General features: G+C 33.7%; 1 protein-coding gene across 4 annotated transcripts in view; it reads left to right on the top strand.

Moving 5' to 3' along the window:
- Positions 1-26698, top strand: part of LOC134278752 (cubilin-like) — a 123469-nt gene that overhangs the window by 58253 nt on the left and 38518 nt on the right. For all 4 annotated transcript variants that reach the window (XM_062761041.1, XM_062761040.1, XM_062761043.1 and 1 more), the window contains 5 exons: positions 3281-3468; positions 4995-5202; positions 13220-13428; positions 15875-16039; positions 25768-25936. In XM_062761041.1, the coding sequence (XP_062617025.1) occupies positions 3281-3468; positions 4995-5202; positions 13220-13428; positions 15875-16039; positions 25768-25936 (939 nt within the window). The remainder of the gene's footprint in view (positions 1-3280; positions 3469-4994; positions 5203-13219; positions 13429-15874; positions 16040-25767; positions 25937-26698) is intronic.

The raw sequence follows: 26698 nt of genomic DNA, 5'->3' as shown, positions 1-26698 counted from the left end.
TCTGCTCGTCCATCCGTTTTTCTCAGACTAGCCAGCTAAAGATCTATGTACAGTACTCCAAATCAATTAATCTAAAGAATTTGAATTATCATTTTATTTTCTTTTTGAGTTGTTTGCTATAGTAGCCTTTACAGGTACCTAATTTCAGAATCAATAGAGCATGAAAGCCAGTTAAATTTGCAACATCAACATAATTTTTTTTCGTTCTGAGCACTTTTGGACGCCACCAATGGAGACAATTAGGGAGAAATTTTTGAAATTGAACTTCCTGTCTTTCAAACTGAAAATCTCAGGTTGATATTTTGAAACAAACATTTGTGACATCAGTCTGGGATGTTATTGGTTATACCATTTAGTTAAGTACTACAAAATTCAGTGTGTCTGCTTCTTCGCTGATGACACTGGAAAAAAGATATGCATGCCTACTTTAATATCATCATTCAATGCATTTTTTGTTATTGTACACTGTACATGTTCGATGAAAGCATGCTAACCCCTTTTCAGTACTTTCAGTACTTTGATTATTCAAAGACACCGTAAATTTTGGTTGCATTTTAAACGATACAAGATATGCTATTTTACCTTTATTTTATGCATTTGTGAGAAAATTGAGAGCGAGAAGTCATATGAACAGGATTTTCTAGTTGTTTTTTTTTTTTGGGGGGGGGGGGGGTATAAATAAAAGTCAAATGTGTACATCTTTTCATGAGCTTATAATACATTGAATTTCTCAATGTAGATCAAGGTACAGTCATACTGAAATATGAATTACATAGTCAAGTTTTCACATTTCTTATAGTTTTTACGTTTATGAACATGTTTATGAACAAACTGAAATAATGGAGTGTTCAATTGCCTTGGAAACTCTTGTCTTACTTTTTGGGAATATAATTCCTCATAGGACATTAAAATTTCATAAAAATCATAGCCACTTCCTTTCTTTATTATACTATTTGATAGACAGGGTAAATCTTAACTCTTAACTTTCTATATTTTTTTTATATCGCTATCTTATACCACATTATAATATGCTAATACAACGCACTATCTGATTGGTTCTAAACAATATGTCACAGTTTTCTTTTTAATTTATCTATGATATGTATTACTCATGGCAATAACTTTTCCTAATACTCATCTATAATGAAAAAATGTGTTTAAAAAATAAACCTGAATTCTAGTTACTTGTAGTCTCATATTGTGTTAGAAAATAACAGGTTGCTTTTTGTATACCTACAATGTATATGAATAAATCTTCCCTACGATTAAAAATATATGACCGGGTTTAACCGACCGTGAAATTCAAAGAGAGGTCTCTTGGACACATTTAGAACACAGTCGTGGTTGTTTTGTCAGAGGTGGTCAATAAGCCTTTTGCCCCCCCCCCCCCCCTTTGAAGTCGCAAAGAAATGGTAAAATATTGATGACTTAGCGAAATTAAACGATCAACAGTTATGTTCTCTCATAAGCTGTATTCCTGAAACTATCACTGTCTCTGCTAAAATGTTGAAGACATATTCTACAATATGTTTGAATGATAAATAAAAAAGAAAAGCTTTTCAAAAAAAGAGAAAGAGGGTTCTTTTAGCCAAAATTTTAGACATTATTATCATTACATTATTTATACATTCATAAATAAATTTGATTTTATGCACAAGATGAATGTGAAAGTAATTAATGACACATAATTAGATACGAAAGACAATCCCTTGTTTATACATGGCATCATATCTGGTGTGTGAAACGTGTTTCCGTATAATTTGATTTATTTACAAATTGTTCATGTTTGTCGTGTTGATGTGGAATTATTATAAATTCCCGAATTCTGATACTTTACAATTCTGTTGTGTTGGGAATGAACGTTTAAGGAAGATGCATATACTTTCAACATAAGGAAAAATGTAAAGCAAATCGAACGCCTTTTTTTGTGTGCAGATCATGAAATGTACTGAGCTCCACGGGTATTTGTTGTCCCGAGCGCATTAATCTTGACGCCCAAATTCTTACTTGGCTAGTGATACCTTTAGAAAACGTGTATCTAGATGAAAGTTAACTCGGCAACATGCGCCATCCTATTGTTTAAGTTTTATTAGGTGATTACACCTCCTATACCCGATTTCGCGGATTCAACGATACCCTAATATCGAGTATTATACGTGATTTCACGGATAATACCCGATTTCTAGTATTCTCTCCGACCTGTTAGTAGGTGCTATTTGGGATTTTGTGATCCTCTTAGTAGGTGCTATTTGGGATTTTGTGATCCTCTTTGTAGGTTTAATCTAGGTTTTTGTGATCTTCTTTGTAGGTGTAATTTTGGGATCCTCTTTGTAGGTGTAATTTTGGGTTCCTCTTTGTAGGTGTTTTTTTGTGATCCTCTTTGTAGGTGTAATTTTGGGATCCTCTTTGTAGGTGTGATTTTGTGATCCTCTTTGTAGGTGTAATTTTGGGATCCTCTTTGTAGGTGTGATTTTGGGATCCTCTTTGTAGGTGTAATTTTGGGATCCTCTTTGTAGGTGTAATTTTAGGATCCTCTTTGTAGGTTTAATCTAGGGTTTTGTTATCCTCTTTGTAGGTGTAATTTAGGATTTTGGGATCCTCTTTGTAGGTGTAATTTAGGATTTTGGGATCCTCTTTGCAGGTGTAATTTTGGGATTTTGTGATCCTCTTAGTAGGTGTTTGGGATTTTATGATCCTCTTTGTAGAAGTAATTTTGTGATCCTCTTTGTAGGTTTAATCTAGGTTTTTGTTATCCTCTTTGTAGGTGTAATTTTGGGATCCTCTTTGAAGGTGTAATTTGGGGATTTTGTGATCCTCTTAGTAGGTGTTTGGGATTTTATGATCCTCTTTGTAGAAGTAATTTTAGGATCCTCTTTGTAGGTTTAATCTAGGTTTTTGTGATCCTCTTTGTAGGTGTAATTTAGGATTTTGAGATCCTCTTTGTACGTGTAATTTAGGATTTTGGGATCCACTTTGTAGGTGTAATTTAAGATTTTGGGATCCTCTTTGTAGGTGTAATTCTGGGATCCTCTTTGAAGGTGTAATTTGGGGATTTTGTGATCCTCTTAGTAGGTGTTTAGGATTTTATGATCCTCTTTGTAGAAGTAATTTTAGGATCCTCTTTGTAGGTGTAAATTTGTGATCCTCTTTGTAGGTTTAATCTAGGTTTTTGTGATCCTCTTTGTAGGTGTAATTTAGGATTTTGGGATCCTCTTTGTAGGTGTAATTTTGGGATCCTCTTTGAAGGTGTAATTTTGGGATTTTTTGATCCTCTTTGTAGTTGTAATTTTGGCTATGTAGCTGTGGATGAGGAGGGTAGAGAAGACACCAGGGTGTTCAAAGAACGTTACTGTGGACCATATCTTCCCCCCGACACCAGCAGCAAAAGGTCACGATTAGTCCTAATATTCAACACTGATAATGCTCGTGAAGGCAGAGGATTTAGTGCTTACTATGAGTTCATACCAGGTAATCTATATTTTGTAAATGTATTGTTAAAGATCACCGGTATTTTAACAAATCCATAAATAACCTACAGTTCATCAATTTTTTTCTCAATTAACAATCTCACAAAAATTAGGTGTTGGAATAAATAGATAATTATCTAGTTTCAAAAATGCTTAAATGTTATTAGTAATAATGTAACCTGTAGTAATCAATATTTTACAGCAAAACTCGGTTATAGCGAAGTCACTGAGACCTATGAAATTACTTTGCTATAACTGTATAAGAAATTCATTAAATTTATATAGCTGGGGATCCAAGATGACTTCGCTATATCCGTAAATTTGCAATATCCGTGTTTGTACTAAGCAAGTTTTGCTGTAGGCCCAAGACGAAAATGTAAGGTCTTAAGGCCAGAATAATTTTTTTTAAAGGAAACTCATGTGCAATTCAAGTAAAAATAAAGCTCTCATGACTGAAAAGCAATTTTCAGTATTAAAATAGTCTTATATTACGAGTGTACATCTATGTCAAAATATGCTAATTAATTATTGCTTCCTGTCTTTTTTCTGCTGTGAATGATGCCATATTAGAATTGTTACAATGCCCAAAACACTTTCTTGTGATATCTCTTTAAAGGGTAAACTAATTCTACTTGGGTCTAGCAGGGTCAGTTGTCTGATCCATTTGTAACACGTGATAGCTAGTTACTACTCAGCACTCACTGCTTTAAGTTGGTTATTACCGACTAGAGAAATCTCTGTGAAAATTACTGCAACCCTGTACTGTAGATTATAGACTCATGTCCTTAGAGGAAGAAAATCAATGATCTGACTACGTCTGTATCTGTCTCTGATGGTACAGGAGAGACAAAATTACTATAATGCAGAGTTTAATATCAAGGAGACTATGAAATCACATTGTATACATGTATATAAACATATAAATTGAAGAAAATTGAATTATTTCTTTACTGCCATGTCTCTTTTTATTTACAATAGTGCATGTACACAAATTATCAGAGAAAATTTCTTTTCTACCTATAAATATATTCACTTCAGTGAAAATATAACCTCTGTTGCAGTGTCTACGAAAAGGTACTCATCTTAGAAGTACCTGACCTAGTTAATAGTTTACTGATAAAAACTGTGTTTTAATATGTTGATTAACAATAGAAAGGAAATATGGATTTGAATTAGATCTTTATCTCATCATGTAATTTTATACTTATTTCTGTATACTATAGACGTACTTTTTTCCACGGGGTCATAATTCCGCGGAATCAATTTCTGTTTAATTCGCGGGTAGAAAATCACGGGGATTTCTTATACTGTCACTATATGCCTTACATTTATATTAAGTTTGCTTGGACAAATTTCCGCGGAAAGTTTGTGACCATCATGTAAATTAATACCACGCAGAAAAAAGTACTTCTACAGTACCTTCTCTCAAATTTAATGTTGAGTTTTATACTGTTTACTAGTAGTGAAAAGCAATTGATGTATATGAATTATAACCTGAAGAATTCTGTTGATTATCGTTTGATTCAGATTACGGTATCCCAGGAGAGAATGTGGAGGAGGGGAAGTGTACGTACCTGTATGACAGCAAGTCGACCAAGTCAGGGACGTTTAACTCCCCACACCACCCTTTGCGTTACCCTGACAACACACACTGTAGATATATATTCCGTCCAGAGCCTGGCGAGCAAATCCTCATCTCATTTTATACCTTCTTTCTGGGAGATAAAGATACAGCGTAGGTGGAGAATTCTACAGTCTGTTATAATAAGGCAATCATATTCATAAGGCTATATACTACTGTATACCGGGTTATTTTCACCTTTTCACACTTGCAGACAATTTTGCCTTGTTTTATCGCAAATCTCGCTCAAAAGTATTACACTGCGGCCGAAATAGCATTGCCTTGAGTGTTGACACTATTGGATTTGACAATTGAACAATTTGAATCACCTGTTCATTCTATAAAACAAGCGATTTAATTGGTTGATTAGGACCCGCCCACTCTCGTACAGTATCCTTTGCCTATTTAAGTTGGAAAGCGTCCAACGGCCTTGTGATTGTCGAAAACCGATGGTGACTTTTTGAACAAAATACACAAACAAACAAACAAACTAAAAAATCACTTTTTAGCATGTGATATATTCCTTTCACAGATGGTACATGTTTATAGCGTTTGATGACACACCTATTTTCATTTTATTAGGTCTTTCCACCTTTCTGTGGAAAGACCTCTTGAAATGCTTATTAGGTCTTTCCACCTTTCGTGGAAAGACCTATTGGTATTCTTCTGTTTCTTATTAGGTCTTTCCAGCTTTCTCTGGAAAGACCTATTGATATTCTTCTGTTTCTTTTTTTCCTTTTTCTTTATTATTTTTCCGCCGTGTGATTTTTTGTTTCAAGATTTATCGAAAAGATTTTCAGTCGATAAAAATGTACTCCATAAAAGATTTTTGCAGTTGACCCTGCGTATATGAACTTTGACCCCTTTCGGAGTTACGACCCCTTTCGCAATAAAAGCTTGTTATCGCTACTCCTCCGAAACCATAAACCGCAGAGATTCCAAACCTTTATTAATGTTTACGACTGATTTAGTAGACTCTCCAATCAAACATTGCGAAAGGATTCATAAACTCCTATAATGAATTATTGCCCCTGAATGTTTGCGATGTTTACAAATATCAAGAATTTTTCTAAAACGACAAGGCGTAGAGACATGGGGCCAAATGCAAAAGATTTCTTGACCTTTGACCTTAAAATCTAGGTCAAGGTCAAAGGTCAAGGTCATTCAAAATAGGTAAAATTCAGCATTTTTTATAGCTCTTCTGTTCTTTACCAAATTCTAAACTTCTTTGCATCTTTAGTATGTACTCTTAAAACCATTTCAGAGATTCCATGCTTGTCCCCTAAGATTGAACCCTCTAAAAGTTAGTGCCCCTTTCAGTGTAAACCCTTGTTATCGCTACTCCTCCGAAACCGTAAACCGTAGAGGTACAAAACCTTCAAAAATGTCTGCGACTAATTTAGTACACTTCTCATCCTATTAGTGCGAAAGAATTCGTAAACATTTTATGCAGTTATTGCCCCTGGCAGTTTATGATGTTTACAAAGAACTAAAAACTTTCTTAACGACAAGTCGTAAAGACATGGGCCCAACTGCATGAGATCTTTTGACCTTTGACCTTGAATATTAGGTCAAGGTCAAAGGTCAAGGTCATTGGGAAAGTATTAAAATTGCTTATTTACGGGCTTTTGGTTAAAATGACCTTGACCTTTGACCTTGATATTTGACCTTGACCATTGACCTTTTCTCAAAAGTTTAAAAGGATATATTCATTATCTTTACCTAGATTCAGCTTCAAGTGTAAAACTCAAGTTTATAAGGCTAAGTGCTTTTTTTTTTTGGATGACCTTGACCTTTGACCTTGATAAATGACCTTGACCTTTGACCCAAAGGTCACAATCAAGCTTAATTATGTGGAGGTATTTATAACTGTCACGTCAACAAACACTTATATAATACAACCCCCCCCCCCCCCCCATTTCTCTTAAAAAAAAAAAATCAATAGCGGCATAGAAAATTTTTCTACAACTCAAAAGACATCACAGATCAAGATAAAATTCAGTTTAGCATGTAGAAGACACCTCAAAGAAAGTGCCCTGAGAGTTTTACGGTGAGTCTCTTAAGTACAATTAAATTTTAGTAAATATCGGACAAATCTACATTTTTTTCTGTCTGAAATTTAATTCTTGCTGAGTATAAAAATCAATTAAAGCTAGTATTGGCCATTTCTTAGATTGTTGTTAATATCACTCGATTCTCCTGCTCTAATACGATATTTCGATACCAAATATTCTTGCTTTCTTTAGTAAGTGGAATTTATTTCAATTTTATTTAGATTTAATATTGTTGGAATGAATCTCGAAAATTGCGATTTTTCCTGTCAAATAAATTTCCACGCTCTCAATGACACCGTTTTTTTTTTTTTGTTTTTTTTTTTTTGAGATGCATGTTTCAAGTTTAATTTATGCTGGTAACTATGAATTCAATTCAAATAGAAATGATTATTAAATCTTACCTATGAATTGACCATATTTGTCAAAACAAACGCGGCCTTTTTCAAATACAGAAATTGCTACGCAACCTCAAATGCATGTATCCCCGTTAATACCAATATCATAATTGTAATCGGACCCTATCCCTTACATTTTAACTCGAAAACAATCTCATTCAAACTCACATATACTCCCAGGAGCTTGTCAGAAGTGTCTCAACTGGAACTCTTTGACTGGTCAATGAATCAAGGAAATTCCGTTAACTTTAACTCGACAATAATACAACACAAATTCAACGGAACCCGTGGCGTAGTGGTTAGAGCGCTCGCCTACTAATCAGAGGGTCCAGGGATCGAATCCTGCTGGAGCACCTTATTTTTTTTTTTATTTTTTTTTTTTATTTTCTTTATTTTTTTTTGCGTTTTTCTTCGTTTTTTCAACCCGAATGACACGGAAACACTTAAAAAGCTGGAAAGACCTCTTATTGTTCTGTGAACAATAAGTCTCCTAGTTATTCTTCTTATTTTTCCGCCGTGTGATTTTGAGTTTCAAGATATATCGAAGAGATTTATAGTCCATAAGAATGTACTCCGTAAAAGATTTTCGCAGTTGACCCTGCGTGAATGAACCTTGACTCTTTCCGAAGTTATTGCCCCTCTTGCAAGAAATGCTTGTTATCGCTACTACTCCTAAACCGTAAACCATAGAGATATGAAACCTTCACTAAAGTCTTTGACTGATTGAGAAGACTCTTCTTCTATTCATTGCGAAGGGATTTGTAAACCCCTTCTCTGAGTTATTGCCCCTGAAACTTTTTGAATTTTACAAATAATTAAAATTTTTCAAAATGAGAAGTCGTAGAGACATAGGACCAACTGCATAAGATTTATTGACCTTTGACCTTAAAATTTATACAAAGGTCAAAGTCACTCCAAAAATGAGAAATTAAGCTCTTTTTATATCTCTTTTGTCTTTTAACATATACAATCAGTCTTTGCATTTTTAATATGTACCCTTAAATCTATTTCAAAGATTTCATTCTTGTCCTTGAAGATTGACCCTTTTTAAAGTTATTGCCCCTTATGCGAAAAACCTTGTTATCGCTACTACTTCAAAACCGTAGAACGAGAGACACCAAAACTTCACTAATGTGTTAAGAGTCTTTAGGCCTAACTTCACTGTATAAATGCGAAAGGATCTGATGACCCCTTATATGAGTTATTGCCCTTTAACTTCTTTGTACTTAATATAAAGCCTTATAACTTGAAAACTATAAGTCGTAGAAGCATGGGGTCAGTTGCATTGTGACCCTTGACATTTGATCTTGAAAATATTATCAAGGTCAAAGGTCAAGGTCATTTCAATTTTTTTTTATTTTCATTTTTTCTACCCTTTTAGACAATTTTGGTTTCTTATTCATGGAATTTAATTTTAAGGAGTCATATATAAAACAAATTTGAAAAATTCAAAGAAGGTGGAAAGACCTCTTATTGTTCTGTGAACAATAAGTCTCCTAGTGTTTATTATTATTTTTCTACCCGAACTTTTGAAACCTCAAGACTTATTGAAAAACTTTATAGTCCATGATATTGGATATTAAAAGTTATTTCGAAAAACGACCCCCCATGTTTGATCGTTAACGGCTTTCGAAGTTATTGCCCCTTTCACAAGAAATGCTTGTTATCGCTACTCCTTCGAAACCGTAAACTGAAGAAATATGAAACCTTCACTAAAGTCTTCGACTAATTGAGAGGACTCTGGAATCTATTCATTGCGAAAGTATTCGGTGACCCCTTCAATGAGTTATTGCCCCTGAAACTTTTTTAATTTTAGAAATAATTAAAAATTTTCAAAACGAGAAGTGAAAGAGACATGGGACCAACTGCATAAGATTCATTGACCTTTGACCTTCAAATTAATTTCAAGGTCAAGGTCATTCTAAATATGAGGAATAAATTTCTTTCAATAGCTCTTATATCCTTAAACATATACTATCTATCTTCTGTCTGTAACATGCACTCTCAATACTCTTTTTAAGATTTTATTCTTGTCCTATGGGAATGACCCTTTTAAAAGTTATTGTCCCTTGTGCGAAAAACCTTGTTATCGCTACTCCTTCAAAACCATAGACCGTAGAGACACCAAACCTTCACTGATGTTTTAAGGGTCTAAAGACCTAACTTCACTGTATAAGTGCTAAAGAATCAGTATCGATGAGCGATGTTGCCATGGTTACTAAAAATAGAATTTTCTGAGAAATTCCTATAAAACGCTACTCCTTCTACAGTTTTTGTCTGATTTCATTATCACTTGGCACACAAGTAGACTACACTAATTTACGTATAATAGTGCATCAGTTTTTGATTTCAATGAACGGTGTTGCCATGGTTACTAAAAATAGAATTTTCTGTGGAATTCCTTTAAAATGCTACGACAGTTTTGGTCTGATTTCAATATAACTTATCACACAAGTAGACTAAACTAAGCTACATAATTCTGTGCATCGGTTTTTGATCAGTACAAACCAGTAGAGCTACAGTCTCGACAGAGACTTCAGGTTTTTCATGCAGTGCACTTTTTACTGTAATGGCGAATATTATCAATATCACTGATACATTTTCCAAATTTAAGTACGTTTAATTTTATTGATGTACTAAAGAAAAAACCGGAAAACAGCCTCGTTCTTCAATCACAAAAATATGCCCCAGGTGACGTGTATCATTTTAAGTCAACTTCTGCCAGTCCTGGATTGGATTTTATTAATTTGAAGATCATTATACAGGTTACCCACCCACAATAATTTAATAAGGTATTACATAGGTCCACTATATACTTCGCACAGTAAGTAGAGGCCTACCACTTGTTTACAGCTGTGTCCATGAGAAAGTGGGCGGGCCTATATAAAAGCACCAATCAGACTCTTTGTTGGATATCGCAATTGTATTTCAGTCAGATTCATCAGTGTCGTCACTCACTGCATCAGTATATCAGTCCAAGTGTATACTTTGAAGCAAGATTTGCGATAAATTCACCCTGTCATCATTTTGTATGAATCAATACCACACTTTAAGTTGGCCCTAACTTTTGAACAGTTATAGCTAGGGCTTTCATCCTTCACATGTGTATTTATTTTGACAATACCTTTCAGCTGGTATAAATATTTTTGACCTTGACCTAAGAGTTTGGCCCACTTTTTAAAAACTTTAACCTTGGTCATAACTTTTGAACAGTTAGTAATAGCCTTAAGGGCTTTCATATTTCACAGATGTATTCTTTGTAACAAGACCTTCCTTTGGGTACCAACACTTTTGACCTTGACCTTTAGAGTTTGACATGCATTTGAGAGAATTCAACCCTCACCATAAGTTGCCATATGGGGGCATCAGTGTTTCACAAGCACATCTTTTTTTATGTGGAATAATCATCTTTTTTTTTTTTGGTTTATTGCAATTAATCACATATTTAAATTTATGTTTACACTTTCAGAAATTTTGGAAATTTAAAAAACATTTTCCTTAAATTTAAAATTCTTTTAAAAGATGATATTTCGGATATATCATATTCTGGAATTGGGTCAATGAATCTTACCATTATATGAATAGCGCACATTTTTATGGGTTGAAATTGACATTCCAAGGAAAATCTTTGTCAACCAACACGTCAGTGGAGGTTGACAATGGTTTTCTGAGGGATTTCAGCTGTTAATTACCCTGAAAAACATGCAGTATTTATTATATTGAATGTCTTATTGATTTCAGATGTCATAAAAAAAATTGGGACATCATCTAACGATGGTTGTTCACATTTAGAAAGCTCAAACTCCCCGCTTCTATTTTCTCATCAAGAAAGCTTCAAAAAAGATTTTTGCATGATATCCTTTGATTTCTTCATTATAGTAACCCTTAACAGCACTGTGCAGTTTAACATTTTTGGTGCAGGTTTAAGTTTGGTGTAGATCTTAATTCCAAGTAACTATAAGGTCTATTTTGACCAAACTTGCATGGATGATACATCTAAGATTGCATACTACCAGGCTTGCTTCAGATGCTGGATCTGACCAACATTTTCCAGATGAATTTTCAGGAAAAAAAAATAAAATTGAGAAAATCAGAGTTTTTCTTTCCGAAGTCAAATTTGAGCCGGAATCGAGATTTCAAATTTACAAATGCGTTCTTCCGGTTTTAAGATGAACATGGCGGGTTGATAAAGGTAGATCTGAAAAGTCCATAGCAGCACCATAGCTTGGTTTAATGTAAATATTTATCGGTAGGAGTGCCATTCAAAATGTTTCACCCGTTCAGAGGACAAATAATTAAAATACTGACGACTTTGTTGCACAATGACATGCTGGTGAGATAATTATGTATTCATATTCAGAAGTATCTGTCTGTAAATGATATCCTCCCTCATGCAGGTTTAAAACTGCCCATGGTAGCTATTGCCAGAGGCATTGTTTAGGTTTCTATTATAGCTTGCAGTCTAAGCATCATTTTTCAGAAAAGGGTTGCTTATGCATCAGATGTAATGAATAAATCTATGGGAGAAGTTAAGTCCATTTGAGGAAGAAATAATCAATAGCCTAAAGAAATAAAATATTTCAACTATTAAAAAAAAAAACAAGTATATTGAAAGATTTTTTTTTAAAATTAAATTTTTTTTTTAAAATCTGTATTTTGACCAACATCACAAAATTTACATCACTGGCCCCAACTGGCAGATGCCAATTTGAAATAAACAATTAAAGGTTCTACTTTCCCCTTTGTAACCATTATGTGTCCAGTGGCAAAGAGCATGTTAGGAGAGCATCAAAACAGAAGCAAAAATTAATGTACAAAAGTCAGTAATTTATCAAAATTAATTTTTTTTATTTCCTCCTCATACAAGAATTTTTCATTCTCATGATATTTGTAAACCTAAAAAATAAAAAGATGCTGGCCTAATAGACAAGGTTAAAGTCATGGGTGTAGGTCTATCACCTAGAAACTATAAGGCCTATATTAACCAAACTTGCATGGATGATGCATCAAGGGATGAACACTCTCAAACTTTCTAATGCATCAAGGGATGAACGCTTGAACTTTTTACAGATGGTGGATTTGAATTTCATTTTTTTGATTGGTGACTTCAAAGTTAAGTGTTTGAATAAGTCTATTCCTTAGTAACTGCAAACCTTTTAAAATAAAATTGCATAAATTTTGCATTTTGAGATGTGGATGTCATCTTCTAAATGTGGTACTTTGCCTTACTTATAGACAACATTCATTGAGGTGAGCTCTATAATCTCTGATTATACCTATGTTTGTGAGATCTAGAATAATAAATTAATAAATATAAATCTTTTGAATGCTGTCATTTTTGTGACAACTAAGTCTGTTTTATTTTTTGGCTTATGTTTTATGCCAATAGGTAGGTAGGTTAGTTTTGAAAGATGTGTCGGACTGACTCCATAAACGTAGAAAAAACTTGGAATGGCCTTAAAAGTTTGATGTGCATTAAAGTAATCTGTCCTGCATGTCTTCTGATAATCTAACCTCCTTGTTTATACAAGTAGTAATTATGGTTTCTTCATGAAATCTTCATTTTCTTGGTGTTAAAAAATTCTTTACCAGTTGTATTTTTGTATTTTTGGGAACCACATTTTGGCATAGAACAAACTGAACCTCCCTAAACATGGCTGGTAAGTCTTGGTTTTATTGTAGATGTGAAAACAACGACTATCTGGAGATATTTCATTCTGGCAGAAGTGTTGGAGACAAGTATTCTGTAAAGCATTGTGGAAGGCAATTCCCTGGCCCCATTCTGGCAGAAAAACAACTAGAAATCAAGTTTATTTCAAGATGGAATTCCAAAAACAGTACAGGATTTGAAGCCAGATATGAGTTTGTTCATCCAGACTCCCTGAATACAAGTAAGCTGGTTTTTAGCAGTAAACATTTGTACACTGTAAGTACCTGTATTATTTCAGATGTAATATAGACAGCATGTCTAGAAAAGAAAAAAAACACTGAAAGAAAGATTTCTTATCTTAACTTGAGAGTTATATATCAATCATGTATCCTAAGGTAGTATAGAAAAAAGTCTTTGACATCTTGAACCCCTTGGATAAAGATGGGGCAAAAAAATTGGAAATGAAAGGAAAAGATTGTGAAAAGGGCTATGATTACTGTAAATTCCTTATTTTCTTGAGTACTTATTATCATGAATGGGCTCTTCAACGGCAATGTGCGAGAATAATAATTCGAGAATGATCTGTTGATCAAGAGATTTTACATTTATTTCAGCTCTATAAAAATAAAAGCAAGTAATTTTATTTCCAATGTGGTGCTTCTCGCAAAAATACGTTATAATCAATTTTACGCATATATATAGGAATCTACAGTAGTCATGTTATTATGCAAGCATTTTGGTGTTGTATGCATTTCAAAATTTAGGTCACATGCAAGCAGTTATTTTCATCCTTTCACATCTATTTCTGCCTTTTGTAAACTTTTCTCATTTAACTTCTTCTCCAGAACCCTATCACTTTTCATAAAACCATGCATGTGATATATACTGGCGGTACACAAAATGTCATGTATTTTTGACCCCATTCACGGCTCACGGCTGCACACCAAAATTCACAGGACTGGAAACTGCCATTTTTCTTTCATTTTGCTCTCGCAATACTGGAAATCTCTATCAATATGTGACTTACTGCACTTGGTTAATGTAAGCAAAACATCATGAACGAAGGTGTGAAACATTCCCATGAGAATTACATCATGCAGGTACATTACTTATTTATAACTCAAAAACCTATTTACCTAAATCTATTTAAAGACGCAACATCAAATAAATGCAATGTTATGAGTAAATGAAATTGAATTTTTCAATTGTCAGTCCATTCCTCTTTTAGTCAAATAGTCGATTATTCCTTGGCATCCCTACTAATAACATATTCCTTGTATTTGAGATATCAGTGTTTGAGATAAAGAAGTTCAACTGTTGCATTATGGCTCTTGAAATCTCATGTCAAGTGACCATTAAATCCCTTATTTCAAATTTGTGTCAAGGTGAAACTAGATATGTGATAAAATACAAATTCAAAGTTTTACTGTTGCAAAATTGAATTTGAAAAAATTGATTTGTTCAAATCATGACCCCCAGGGCTAGGGTGGGGCCAAAATGGCCGACCCAAGTTTTACATAGGAATATATAGGAAAAATCTTTAAAAATCTTTAAAAATCTTCTTCTCAAGAATCACTGGGCCAGGAAAGATGAATTTCATGTGGAATCATCCTCAGGTAGTGTAGATTCAAATTTGTTCAAATCATGACCCCCGGAGCTAGGGTGGGGCAAAAATAGCCGACCCAAATTTTACATAGGGATATAGGGAAATCTTTTAAAATCTTCTTTTCAAGTACTTCAAAGCTATGACTAGTGATATTTATATGGAATCATCCTCAGGTAGTGTAGATTCTAGTTTGTTCAAATGATGAATGCCTAGGGGCGGGGGGGTTAAATTCAAGCCCGATGTGCTCAGGTGAGCGCTGTGGCCCCTGGGCCTCTTGTTTTAGGAAAGCAAGGACTATTTTATTTATTTACATATGCAGGCTTCAACAAGTCCTATGGATTCAATTATGAATCATAGGGCATCAATTTTTACACATTATATCTAAAATACTGTTAAATACAGTAAAAATATTTAACATCTCAAGGAAAGCAAGGCCAAGTTAAGGGTTATCCTTAGACCTGAGAATTCCCCCATATTATAATGATAAGCCCCTTGACTGTTGTAATACTGATATTATCCCCCAACCTCCTGTTAGGGGGAGAGACCCAAGACCCCCTTCTTTCTTTTTTTTATGTCCCCTGCTATTTCAATTCTTAAGGGCAACCCTGAAGTTATTCACATTTATATTCATCATCTCCATATGCATATATATACATGTAGAGGGGTGAAGTATGACCCCTTAGTACATGTAACTAGGGTGGGACCTCAATATTAGGTAAACATTTTACTTTAAGGGAAAAAATCTTAAAATCTTCTGATGAAGAAAAAGAGTCAAGGTGACTCATGAGTTTTGTGGCCCAAATAGGCTTTTTTGTTGATTATTGGAATATTTTTAGTGTAAAAATTACTTCAAAGTATTATAAAATGATTTCAAAGAATTTGATTTTTAAAATGTGTAGCATTATTTGGCACATGGTTGCAGATAATTCACAATTTTTTAAGTTTTGTTGACCTCAGAGACCATTTGGCCTCTTCTTAAGTTTCTCTTTTACCATAGGATGTGTAATTATTTTGATAATGGTCGTAGTTATTAATTAATAAATGTAAATGACTATAGAAGTTTAAACTATTTTCATTACAGATTGTGGGGGTAAAATAATCAGCCCTGGGACAGGAGGTATAATAGTGAGTCCAGGATTCCCAGAGAAATACCAAAGCAGGACCTACTGTCGATGGACCATCAAAGCCAGCTCTCCTTTTAATGATATTCTTGTCTATTTTTATGTCTTTCACACAGAGGGCACAGGTACATTGTTCTCTCTTCATTTATTACCGGCCGCCAGCAGGCGGTCGGTTATATGATATGAAAGTTTTAAGTCGCCGTGCGTTTCTGCGGAGTTAGAACAATTTGAATAAAAAATATTTAACATTCATGTAATAGAATATTAAGAAAGAGTGTCTAAATGTAATATAAAAACGCATAATAATCATAAAATAAAAATTTTATGAATAATGGGTTAAATGTTTCATCCAATCCTAATTGACAAACTCCTACGTAACTGAAGTGCGGAGAAATATGCTCACATATGGGCATAGTCTAAAGCAAGGACTGCGTTATATAATGTCTAAACAAATTTTACTTTCTCTACTTCAACAGGATTTGTTGTATATATATAATTTAAAATGACGTGTAAATACAAATATACAATGTACTTTTAATACAGAAAATTTTCAAAAATATGACTTAATCTTAATTTATTATCAGACAGAATATTAGGAGATTTTTCTCCAACAGACAACTGAAGGATAAAGCGCGTTTTACAACATGCCAAGCCTTTTCCCGCCACATCTCACACCAAAACAAGATAGAGAAGAAATGTAGTGGCGGATTTAGAGGGAGTTGGGGGTTTCAACATCCTCTGAGTGAGCGAGGAGCCTCACATAGTTGTTACGTTTTATTTAATGTTAAACTATCTCTAGTTAGATAAGTTTAAACGTTAGTTTAAATGGTTAAGTGTTAAAACTACTTAAACATCAAACTTCCGCCAGAGTTCGTTTATAGTACCAATTAATTAAACTTACTGAGTGCGGGAACGCAGAGGGCTATGAGTAAGTTGCTTAACGACGTTCGATCCTGATATGTAAAGTCTTAAACTTTTTTTGCCAAGTATATTTTTAGTTTCTACATACATAGCTTAATTAAAATTCAAATCAAAAAATGGGGGTCAATATGCTTCTTTTGGCGCTACAATACATTTAATATGACCTTCTTGCACTGAAATTTGTGTCTTAATTAAAAACTACACCTTCGATGTTTTCCCTGCAATATCTTCATCCAATTAAAGCAAGAAACAAAATGAACTCTAAGTCTGTTTAAGAAGAGACACTTTAAAATTGTTACTAAGAAAAAGTTTCAAATTACTTCGCATAATCAATTATTTGACTTTTCTGCACTAATAAAATGTTATTTTTCTGGCATTGAAAATTTAATAAGCAAGAAAATTATTTTTAAGTCTTAAACTTTTTCTGAATTTAAGCAAATAGGTCAAATTTACCTTGAATATTTAGAAAAGAACATCAAAAGAGGGGGTATATGATGTTAATTTTCAGATATTACTAAAAAAGTGTCAATTTTACGTTAAATTTGGCTCAATTTTTTTCCCGGGTTTTCAGAATATTTTTTACTATGTTTGTCACACTTTGTCGATAGAATTCATAAGAAATAATTTAATAGATATTTCAGAACCAGTATGACACATTTTACTGCAAAAAACAGCTTTGTGTGCAACCAGCATGGAAAAATAGGAATCCAAAATAAAGAGTACTGTTTTAGTTCAAAAGGGAAAAAACTGATGTTTTTCGTCTCAAAAACCTTCCGCCACAAAATATAGTCCCTAGTTTAATTCAACTTGAATGGAATTTAATCGCGGTTTTTTCATTGAATATAGTTCAATTTGCATTGTAGAATTCAGATCTAATGTTAGAATTTAAAAATGATGCAGAATTTTATGAATAAAAGACATGACCAAAATCCACTCAAAAACTCAGGATCGAACGTCCTTAAATACATTTTGCATGTAGCAATGTACATGTATTATGTACTGAAGAAAATCTTGGGATGTCGCATTCAAATGTTTAATGTCACAGGGATATATATTAATTAACAGATAAATATAAGAATTCAGTTTCTAATTTATTATATGAAAGAATTAATTAATTGGTTTGCGGCCGATTTTTGACGCTTGCGTCAATATGTTTCTTGTTGATTATATATCTGTTCTCAAATTTTCTCAACTGAATCTTCTTTACTGGTTTTTCCCTATTAGTTATTACCTAGCTATGCTGAGCCAAATGTTCAGAGCTAATGCAATGGCCATTTGTGTGTTGATGTTGTGCATAAACTTTTTAGCTCACCTGAGCCGAAGGCTCAAGTGAGCTTTTCTGATCAAACTTTGTCCGTCGTCTGTCGTCGTTGTTGTTGTTGTCGTTGTAAACTTTTCACATTTTTATCTTCTTCTCAAGAACCACTGGGCCAATTTCAACCAAACTTGCCACAAAGTATCCTTGGGCAAAGGGGATTCAAGTTTGTTCAAATGAAGGGCCACGCCATTTTCCAAGGGGAGATAATCATGAATTAGAGAAAAATTAATGGCATTTTTAAAAAATCTTTTTCTCAAGAACCACTGGGCCAGGAAAGATGAAACTCATGTGGAATCATCCTCAGGTAGTGGAGATTCAAGTTTGTTCAAGTCATGACCCCCGGGAATAGGGCGGGGCCAAAATGGCCGATCAAAGTTTTACATAGGAATATATAGGAAAAATCTTTAAAAATCTTCTTCTCAAGAACCACTGGGCCAGGAAAGATGAAACTCATGTAGAATCATCCTCAGGTAGTGTAGATTTAAGTTTGTTCAAGTCATGACCCCCGGGGGTAGGGCGGGGCCAAAATGGCCGATCAAAGTTTTACACAGGAATATATAGGAAAAATCTTTAAAAATCTTCTTCTCAAGAACCACTGGGCCAGGAAAGATGAAACTCATGTGAAATCATCCTCAGGTAGTGTAGATTCAAGTTTGTTCAAGTCATGACCCCCGGGGGTAGGGCAGGGCCAAAATGGCCGATCAAAGTTTTACATAGGAATATATAGGGAAACCTTTTTAAATCTTCTTTTCAAGTATTTCAAAGCCATGATTAGTAATATTTATATGGAATCATCCTCAGGTAATGTAGATTCTAGTTCGTTGAAATTATGATACCCTGGGGGGTTACATATGTAAATTTCAAGCCCCCCCCCCCCCCACTTAAGTTAACTTTCAGTTCCGATCTTATATGTGTTTTTTTCCTAGCTGATGTGCTCAGGTGAGCTCTGTGGCCCCTGGGCTTCTTGTTGGAATATGGGCCATATTTCAAGAACCCATAAATTACGACCTTTTCCTAATTTTTGTCAAATTTGTCACTGAATTCCCTTGGTCTAAGGGCGCTCATTTAAACTAAAACTAGGGATATGATCCTGAAACAAGGAAAGTTATTATGGAATTTAAAAAAAAAATAGCTAGTACAAACTAAACTGTGTTTTGTTAAAACTTTAATATTTTGCTTACTATGAGGACTAGGATCATCCAGTCTTCTCTGCCACACCTGTTCAATATTTGGATGTATAAATGATAAGGGCCAACTACATGTAACAATTAAAGTGTTTGGCAATTGACACACAAGTATTACTTATCTTTTTAGGTCACCTGTATGGCACGCCGATTGGTTCAAAAGTATTTTCTGCACGACCTTAAACAAAAATTACACGAGTAAGTCAAAACTTCCACAAAGTGCGGAAAATACACACAAAGTTATTGAAATTTACACAAACTATACAAAAACTACACAATCAAAAAATTATTTACACGATATAATGAGAAAATTACACAAACGTAAAAACGAAAACTGCACAAGTGAGAATACAACATCGACATAATATACGACGCATCTTCATTGCGCACATTTCATTAATATTCATTAGAGAACAGCTCAGTGTGGTTTAGATGCTTGAAACGTTATAAAACAAGAGGATGAGTAATGTGTTAACAATATTAATCTTTTAAAAAAGATTCAGTCTTTCAGAATTATGCTAGACTCTTAAGAATATGCACAACGTGTTTTATACATGTAAAAATTGACAGGCACACAATATGCATATAAATTAACACCCCCGATTAAAAACATTCTACACATGTATAGATAACGTAAAAAGGGGGGTGCATATATATTATCAGTTGCGTGTTTTTATGTTATTCCTCTATATAGCAATATCTTTTGAAAGTTCAAAACAATTATATTATCATAGTAAAGGCAAATAAATAAAAAACAGCGTGAAGTAATACAGGAGAGTTAACAACAAATCAAACTCTTCTCCTCCACCACCCACTGTGTGTACTTTGGTAACAATTAAGGATGTGGATGCGTGACCTTTTCATATCGAGAGATTCCTCCCTACTGGTTCTGGAATGAAAGACACCTGTACGCTAATCGATTTATAGTAACTGTTATTTGACACATCAATAATACCTTTTGATTGAAGGTTATTAGCAATTCATACAGAGATTTTGAAGCAATGTTGCTGTCATCTGGGTTGTGGAATTTGCCCGATACATTTTTAGAAGTAAACAGTGAAAAAAAAAACGAGCAAATATTTGCCTAACTTTCATTTTAATATTAAAAAGAATATATCATTTTTTGAAATAACTATGGATGTGAAAAAGTAGTACATGTAGTCTTAAATTTTGAACAACGTGTGGTGATTACATAAATACATGTATCCATGAAAATTAAGTAAAATTATAGAGTCGTTTTACTTATGTGAATTTAAGGTTAATTTCTGTCTGTTTAGTGTAGATTATTTTGAATAAGTAAAACGCATATAAAGGAGTTAACAATTTAAAATTATAATATGCAGATACATATGTAATATCGCTTTTTAAAGTGAGGGGGCGGTGGGGGGAGGGGGGCAAATTACCTAAAAAACATAATTAACAAGGAAAATAAGGTAAAGTGTTCAATCTCGAAAATCCTATTTCGTTGAGGTAGTGATCGAGGCACCTTCAATTCTAATTCAACAACAAAAACGGGGGCTTTCAGTGGACATTTTACAATGGAAGTAGGTTCTGTTTGCAAAACAACAACAACAACAAAAAGGAGAGGGGCAGCCCCCTCCTGATGCTACGTGCCTGAAATATATTTTGAAGAATTTAAGGGTACATGAAATAGCCGAAAGATATCCTGGGATTTGCCTGCGTTCGACCTAACAACAGTAAAAAATTGGGAGTTGGGGTCAATCAGCATGTAAAGAAAAAAATTACTATAACAAAATCTGTACTCGATAATAGGGGGCCTGATTGACGATTAATTTCGTTTCATAATAAGATAATCATGTTTTTCTTTATAATGGCCATATATTTGGGTAAAAAAATAATCTTGTAAAAAACTTAGTGCTTGGAAAATAATTTTAAAAAATCAAGAAGTCGAATTCGAAATGTAAACAGAACTTGTTGTCTTGGAAAATATTTCCAAAGATCGAGCTCCATAAAGAACATGAATTACATGTATTCGCATTTTTCAAGAGTGATAAAACGCGTTCTATGACACTGCTGTATCCATTCCAATTTTTTTTTCATTGCATCCTATTTGTAACATTATACGTATAGATGTACTTAGTAAATCACAATGTTTTAAAAGTAACAAAACACAAAAGCGCATGTACATAAAGCACATAGAATATATATATTCTCCTTTTATCTGGTCCTTTTTATTAAAATGAAAACATTTATCATGTAATCGCCATTACGAATGAGGGTAATGCTTACAAGAAATGTCTTCTTTTTTTTTTTTTTTATTATTGAGTAGTTTATAACTGAAAATATGAGATTTCATGGAAGGAATTCATAACAAAGTAGGCTAATGATTTCCAACCAAAACTGATATCCTGATATTTTATAAGTATATGAATATATGTGTTATTAGAATGAAATATTTTTTAAATGTTTGACATTAGATCTAAATACATGCTGTGTACATCTAAGGTAATCCCTACTTTATTAAGTTTAAAAAAATATATATCCAGCCAAATGAATATAGGTATATATAATGTCCTATTCCGAGTGGTAAAGAAAATAAAATAGGTACAAATGAAAAGTACCAAAATTAATTCTACAGCCTAATGATTATAATCAGCAATAATTCTGCCAATTTCATGAAGAATCAACTTTATTAATCGTTTGATTATACAAATGTTAATTTTATATTTATACAAGTAATTTCCGTTAAAGTTGTATCTATAAATTAGAAATTTTCAAAAGCTATAGAGAGTTTATTTAAATAAAAAACAAAACAAAATAATTCTAACATTTTTTTTTTTAAGAAAATCAACATCCTAGTGAGTCGTACTGTTTATCATTAGGTACTTTTAGTTCAGAGTCGAGTGCATCATATGCAATGTTTTTCCCCGCATTTTACGATTCCTTCTTGTCACAATTTTTGTCCGGCATCAAAATAATACCTCCATATATTGTTTAGGATCTCGGTCAATATAAGAAAAACATAATATTTTCGAAAGACTTTGAAGTATTCTCACATATAGATCACATAGAAACACTTCATTTGTTCGATTGGCATTAGCTAGAAATCGGATCGAGTTTTAGCAAAGAAATGAAGCAAAGTAAAGCACATATGCCATCGTCAACGCCATTTTCTATTCTCGATTACATCCAGCTAAGAATAAATGAAGAGATAAAGAGTACAGAAAACCAAGAACACGATGAATATTCTATGTACATAATTATGATATGCGCAGCTGTATGCGCAGTAAAATTGTTTGTGTAATTTTTAGTTTCCTCTGCTCGTGCAATTTTTGATTTTTGTTTGTGCATATTATACCCCTAAATCGTGTAAAAAATTTCGGATTCGTGTATTTTTCGTTATGTTTGTGTTAAAATCTTTCAAACTATGTGCAATTTTTATCTATACGTGCAATTTTATTTTACTCGTGTATATTTTTCATCTAGCTCGTGTATAAAATCTTGATCGTTGTGCAGAAAATACTTTTGAACCAATTGGCGTGCCATACACCTGAGTCACTCAGGTAACCTATTGCTATCAGTTTCAGTCCATCGTCGTGTATTGTGTTGTGTGTTAACATTTGAACATTTTCAGCTTCCTTTCTGAAACCACTGAACCAATTTTAATCAAATTTGGTAAACAGCATCTATTGGTGAAGGGGAACAAAAATTGTGAATTTCATGGTCCCTGCCCCCCTGGGGCCTTGGGGGTGGGGCTAAAACCACTAAAATTAATGGAATCTTTAAAAATCTTCTTCTTTACTTTTGGACATCAAGCAGTCAAACTGTTGGCATGATTGTAATCAGCATTGAGTCCTCTACCAAAATTTTGAAATTCATGGCCCTGGGGTCAGGGGTTCTAGTGCTAGGGCGGGGCAATATAGATTATATACTGTAAATGCATTATTTCTTTGAAAATCTTCTTCTCTGCTTGTGGGTATTAAATAAACTAACTAAGTTCATAGTTATGATGAGCAAGAGTGCCTCTACCAAAATTGTGAATTTTATGTCCCCAGGGTCAGGGGTTCCGGTGTTAGGTTGGGGCTGTATTGATTACATAGTGAAAATACATTAATTCTTCTCTGCTTCTGGGTATTAAATAAACTAATTAAGTACAAAGTTATGATGAGCAAGAGTGCCTCTTCCAAAATTGGGAATTTTATGGACCCAGGGTCAGGGGTTCTATAGTTAGGGTGGGGCTCTATTGATTATAAAGTGAAAATGCATTAATTCTTTGAAAATCTTCTTCTCTACTTCTGGGTATTAAATAAACTAATTAAGTACAAAGTTATGATGAGCAATAGTGCCTTTTCCAAAATTGTGAATTTTATGGCCCCAGGGTCAGGGGTTCTGTAGTTAGGGCGGGGCTCTATTGATTGTATAGTGAAAATACATTAGTTCTTTGAAAATCTTCTTCTCTGCTTCTGGGTATTAAATAAACTAACTAAGTATATATATATAGTTATAATTAGCAAGACTGCCTCAACCAAACTGTGAATTTTATGGCCCCAGGGTCAGGGGTTTTACCAGTTGGTGTAAGGGGGGGGGCTCTTTTGATTATATAGTGAAAATATATTATTTTTTTGGAAATCTTTTCCTTTGCTTCTACAATATGTAGGTATTATGCCAATGATATAAGTATTTATATTTATGACGAAGAAAGGTGCATCTAGCAAAATGGTTACTTTCATGCTCCCTGGGTCAGGGTATGGGGGGTCGGGGTTTGGGGGGGGGGGGGGTGACATAGTCTGAAAATAAATTAATGCTTTGAAACCTGCTCTTTGGTATTGATCAACCATTTATGATGAAATAAATTTTATGATAAAATTTCCAAAATTTTGAAATATGTGGCCCCAGGGTCAGTTGTTCCTGTGGGGTGGGGTGCACAACTGTTTATAAAGTGGAAATGCATTTTCTTTACTCTGATCTACTTCTGGGTATTAAGGAACTAGAGTAAGCATGCTAAGTGTATAATTATGATAAGCAATGGTGCCTCTTTCAAAATTGTGAATTTAATGGCCTCTGGTTTAAAACACGAACCAAATTCAATTTTTGGAAAGTTGTTACATGATACTCAGGTGACCTATAAGGCCCACAACAGCCAAGGACATTCTCACAATTTCAAGGTCACTGAAAACAATTATATATCAGTCCAGCTCATATCACTTTGTAATGGATATAAAGTATTCAAACACGTTAAACAAACATTATATTCAAACTGACAGAAAATCAAAATTTTGGTACACAGTCACTGTGTCACTGACAAATTTCAAGTTACTTGCAGAAAAAGTATCTGTATATGGTAAAACTCCTTTAGAACGAACACAGATATTGCGAATTTACGGATATAGCAAAGTTATCTTGGATCCCCAGCTATATAAGTCTAACGAATTCTTTATACGGATATAACAAATTACGTATATAGCAAAGTAATTTCATAGGTCCTGGCGACTTTGTTATAACCAAGTTTTACTGTAGATATATACTGACACGCAAAAGAAACGCAACATCCTACTTAGGGGGAAATAATTATGTAAAGTAAAAAATTTTGTATCTCAAAATTATGGATATCTTCAATTTGGGAAACATCGGTAATCTAACGGTTGAACGATTTTCATACCATAACCGGAAGTCAAGTTTGAGTCTGCTTAACAGAAATCAAAAAATGCATATTTAACAAAGCATTTGGCAATATTATGGAGTTTTAAGGGTTTAAACTGTTTATCATAAGTAATACAGCAATATTTCAAGAAATAAACTCTTCTTTCGTTTCCCGTAACGATGCTAAGGCTTCTTGAAAATGGCTTAAAATGGCATTTCCATTGCTCTAGCTGAAAAATTTCAATGTAAAAGTGATGGAGAGTTGCTGATGCAAAAATTAACAACATTACGCCTCAACAGGGTCTTGTGTATCATATTCATTAAGGTCAGTCCTTGTACCGGAAGTCCAAGGGCGGCTACACTGCTCTAAGTTAGAGAAAATTCGACCTAATCATCTGAAAAACGGACATTTAAAAATGGCAAAGAATAATTCCTTCGCTCAGATCTCGATATTGATGAACCTATTGTATCGTAGAAACTAAGCTGCAATTGTTGTATAGGGCAGTCTTGAACGTTTCACTTTAATGGCTGGGAGGGGGGTGTTTTTACAGTCATATGTTACTTAGTAAAGTAAATATAAACATTTAACGTTTTTATCAAATCTTTGATGTTCTGAAAAGTGAGTTTAGCCTTACTGTATTCATTTTTGAAAATCATAAGATAAAAAAATCAAACATTTTACAAACATAATAGATTACTGCTTGTTGCGTTTCTTTTGCGTGTCAGTATATTTCACTTAAGAATTACATACTATAACGGGCAGAAAAATAGGGAGGGGTTATAATTTTGAACGCTAACTTACAATATACCTTTTTTTTTTTTTTTAAAGTTTCAAGAGATGAATTAACCACATCTAATTATGGATGCCAAAATGCAGTATTAAGACTGTATCGCGGGAATGCTCGGTTTCCTACACCGTATATTGAGCCACCTGAGGAGAAGTGTGGGCAGTTGAACGGAGAACCTTTCTTGTCTCACAATGATACTTTTGAATTAGAGTGAGTACAATTGTGGTTTTATTTCCTGAATAAATATACTGGACAAAGTTAAGGAACATCAAATTATATATATTTTACATATATACTTTTTCATAGAAAATGAAATACAGTAATATAAATTTAATATAAAACTAAAGGTATGCAATTTTATTTTATTTTCATTTCTAAAGTTTGAAAATATATGATTGAGTTTGATAAGTTTGATTGAACAAGCACTACAAATTGCTCCATTTGGTCACTCCAAAGTTCCCCCATTTGGATGTAAACCTGAAAGTAAGAATTTTTTTAGAAGAGTCAAATTATGTCAGTAAAATGATTGGCAGTATTTGTATGACCTTCCAGCGAGGGAATAACAACCTTACAGAGCCTTGCAAGGCTAGCCTTAGTGATTTTTTGCCATTCCTTCTGCAAAGCTGTCTGAAGCTCCTGTCGATTTGGGGGAAATGTTAGACAAGCTGAATTGCCTTGCTTAAGATTTCTCATCCGTGTTCAAGTGGGTTTAGGTCTGGAGAACAACTGGCTAGTTTCTGAATTGTTTCACTTTCTAAGTACTGGTTTTCAATTCATGCTCTATGAGTTGTACTTGAATAGGTCTTAAAATAGGATAAAATATATCATCACAATATTTTAAACTTGTCAGGAAGCCTTCAATGATGTTTAAATCACTTATGCCTGCACAATCCATCACCTAACCTAAAAAAAATGTCAGGTTTAGAAATGCAACAAATGGCTTATCTTTTCCCCTATACTTTCCTAACAAGT

Source organism: Saccostrea cucullata, unplaced genomic scaffold (genome assembly GCF_032062105.1).
Source record: "Saccostrea cucullata isolate Sc308-1 unplaced genomic scaffold, CSIRO_AGI_Scuc_v1 ctg909, whole genome shotgun sequence".
In the NCBI taxonomy this organism is placed as follows: Eukaryota; Metazoa; Mollusca; class Bivalvia; order Ostreida; family Ostreidae; genus Saccostrea; species Saccostrea cuccullata.
This window is presented reverse-complemented; position numbering and strand designations above follow the sequence as displayed.